At 60.7% G+C, this 1,199-nt stretch overlaps 1 protein-coding gene across 1 annotated transcript; it reads right to left on the bottom strand.

The window, feature by feature from the left end:
• Positions 1-358: 358 nt before the first annotated feature.
• Positions 359-844, bottom strand: LOC124671627 (oleosin 16 kDa-like). Its single transcript, XM_047207978.1, has one exon. It carries the CDS (start codon positions 842-844, stop codon positions 359-361), a length of 486 nt encoding a protein of 161 aa, XP_047063934.1.
• Positions 845-1,199: the final 355 nt, after the last annotated feature.

A 1,199-nucleotide genomic window follows, 5' to 3' on the forward strand; every position in this document is an offset into this window, starting at 1 on the left:
GATTGCAACCGTAGATACCGCTACGGGTAGAACATAGGTACTGCTGCAAAGACATCTAGTGGAGTACCAGGATTTTCGCCGAACTCTGCAATTTATTCATCCTCATCATAAGACACAGCCACACAACACACACCATCCAACATGCAGATCCTCTCACAACCTCGACCAAGAAACATAGTACTAGTACCTCACTCTAGCTAGAAAACTAAACACACACTGGATCGGAAAGCACAACGACAGGGTGGTAACGAACGCCGCCGAATAGCTAGCGCTACCGCGGCCACGGCGATTAAACGTGCTTATGGAGGAGCAACCGCACGCTGCACACGAGCCAAGCTCGCGCCACATCCTCGACCTCTTAACCCTGCTGCACCTGCTCGACGCGGTGTTGGGCGGCTTCCTTGATGTCGCGGGCCTTGGAGGCGAGCCTCGCCTTGGCGTGGTCCAGCTGGTCGGCGCCGGGCGGGTGCTTGCCGGTGAGGTACTTGTACATCCACGAGAACACGGACAGCGCCGCGATGCCCAGCCCGCCGGAGGTCACGAACCCAGCCGCCATCAGCGCCAGCGCGATGATCGCCGGCACGATCACCGGGCTGAAGATGACCAGCACGGGCGTGGCCACCGTGAGGGCGATGATGGTGCCGGCCATGATCAGCGCGGACAGCACCAGCATGGACCCGCCGGCCGTGGCCGCCGTCGCGGCCTTGAGGGCGCACATCATGGCCGGCTGCTTCTGCTGGTAGTGCTGCTGCTGTTGGCCATGGTCGCCGCCGTAGCCGTAGCCGCGGTCGCCGAAGCCGCTGCCACCGAGGACGCCCCTGTTGTCTCTGTGGTGGTCTGCCATGTGTGCTTACTACGTGTGAGGAGATAGTACTGGAGAACGCTAGCTGCGAGTGAAGAGAGCGCGGGGAGGGGAGTGGGGTTATAGAGTAGAGATAGCGGTGCATGGGGTTACGTGGAGGCCTGGAGCCGCGTGGGACGCATGCGGGCACCCGTGTCGGGTGCGCGGCGACACCTGCCCTCCTCGGCGATACGTACGAGGTTGTGGCCGTTCGATCCGCCGCTGGTTAGGCGGTTCCAGGGCTGGATCTGCATTCTCTACACTGTCGTGGTACATCGGGACGTAGTTTGATCGCCAGCCATGATGCAAGCGTCGGTTGATTGAAATGTGCCCAAAGTCCATCGTCAGCTCAGCTTAA

Source organism: Lolium rigidum, chromosome 7 (genome assembly GCF_022539505.1).
Source record: "Lolium rigidum isolate FL_2022 chromosome 7, APGP_CSIRO_Lrig_0.1, whole genome shotgun sequence".
Lineage (NCBI taxonomy): Eukaryota > Viridiplantae > Streptophyta > Magnoliopsida > Poales > Poaceae > Lolium > Lolium rigidum.

Excerpts from the sequence above, each read along its gene's own strand:
- LOC124671627 (XM_047207978.1), bottom strand. The coding sequence starts at position 844 with ATGGCAGACCACCACAGAGACAACAGGGGCGTCCTCGGTGGCAGCGGC.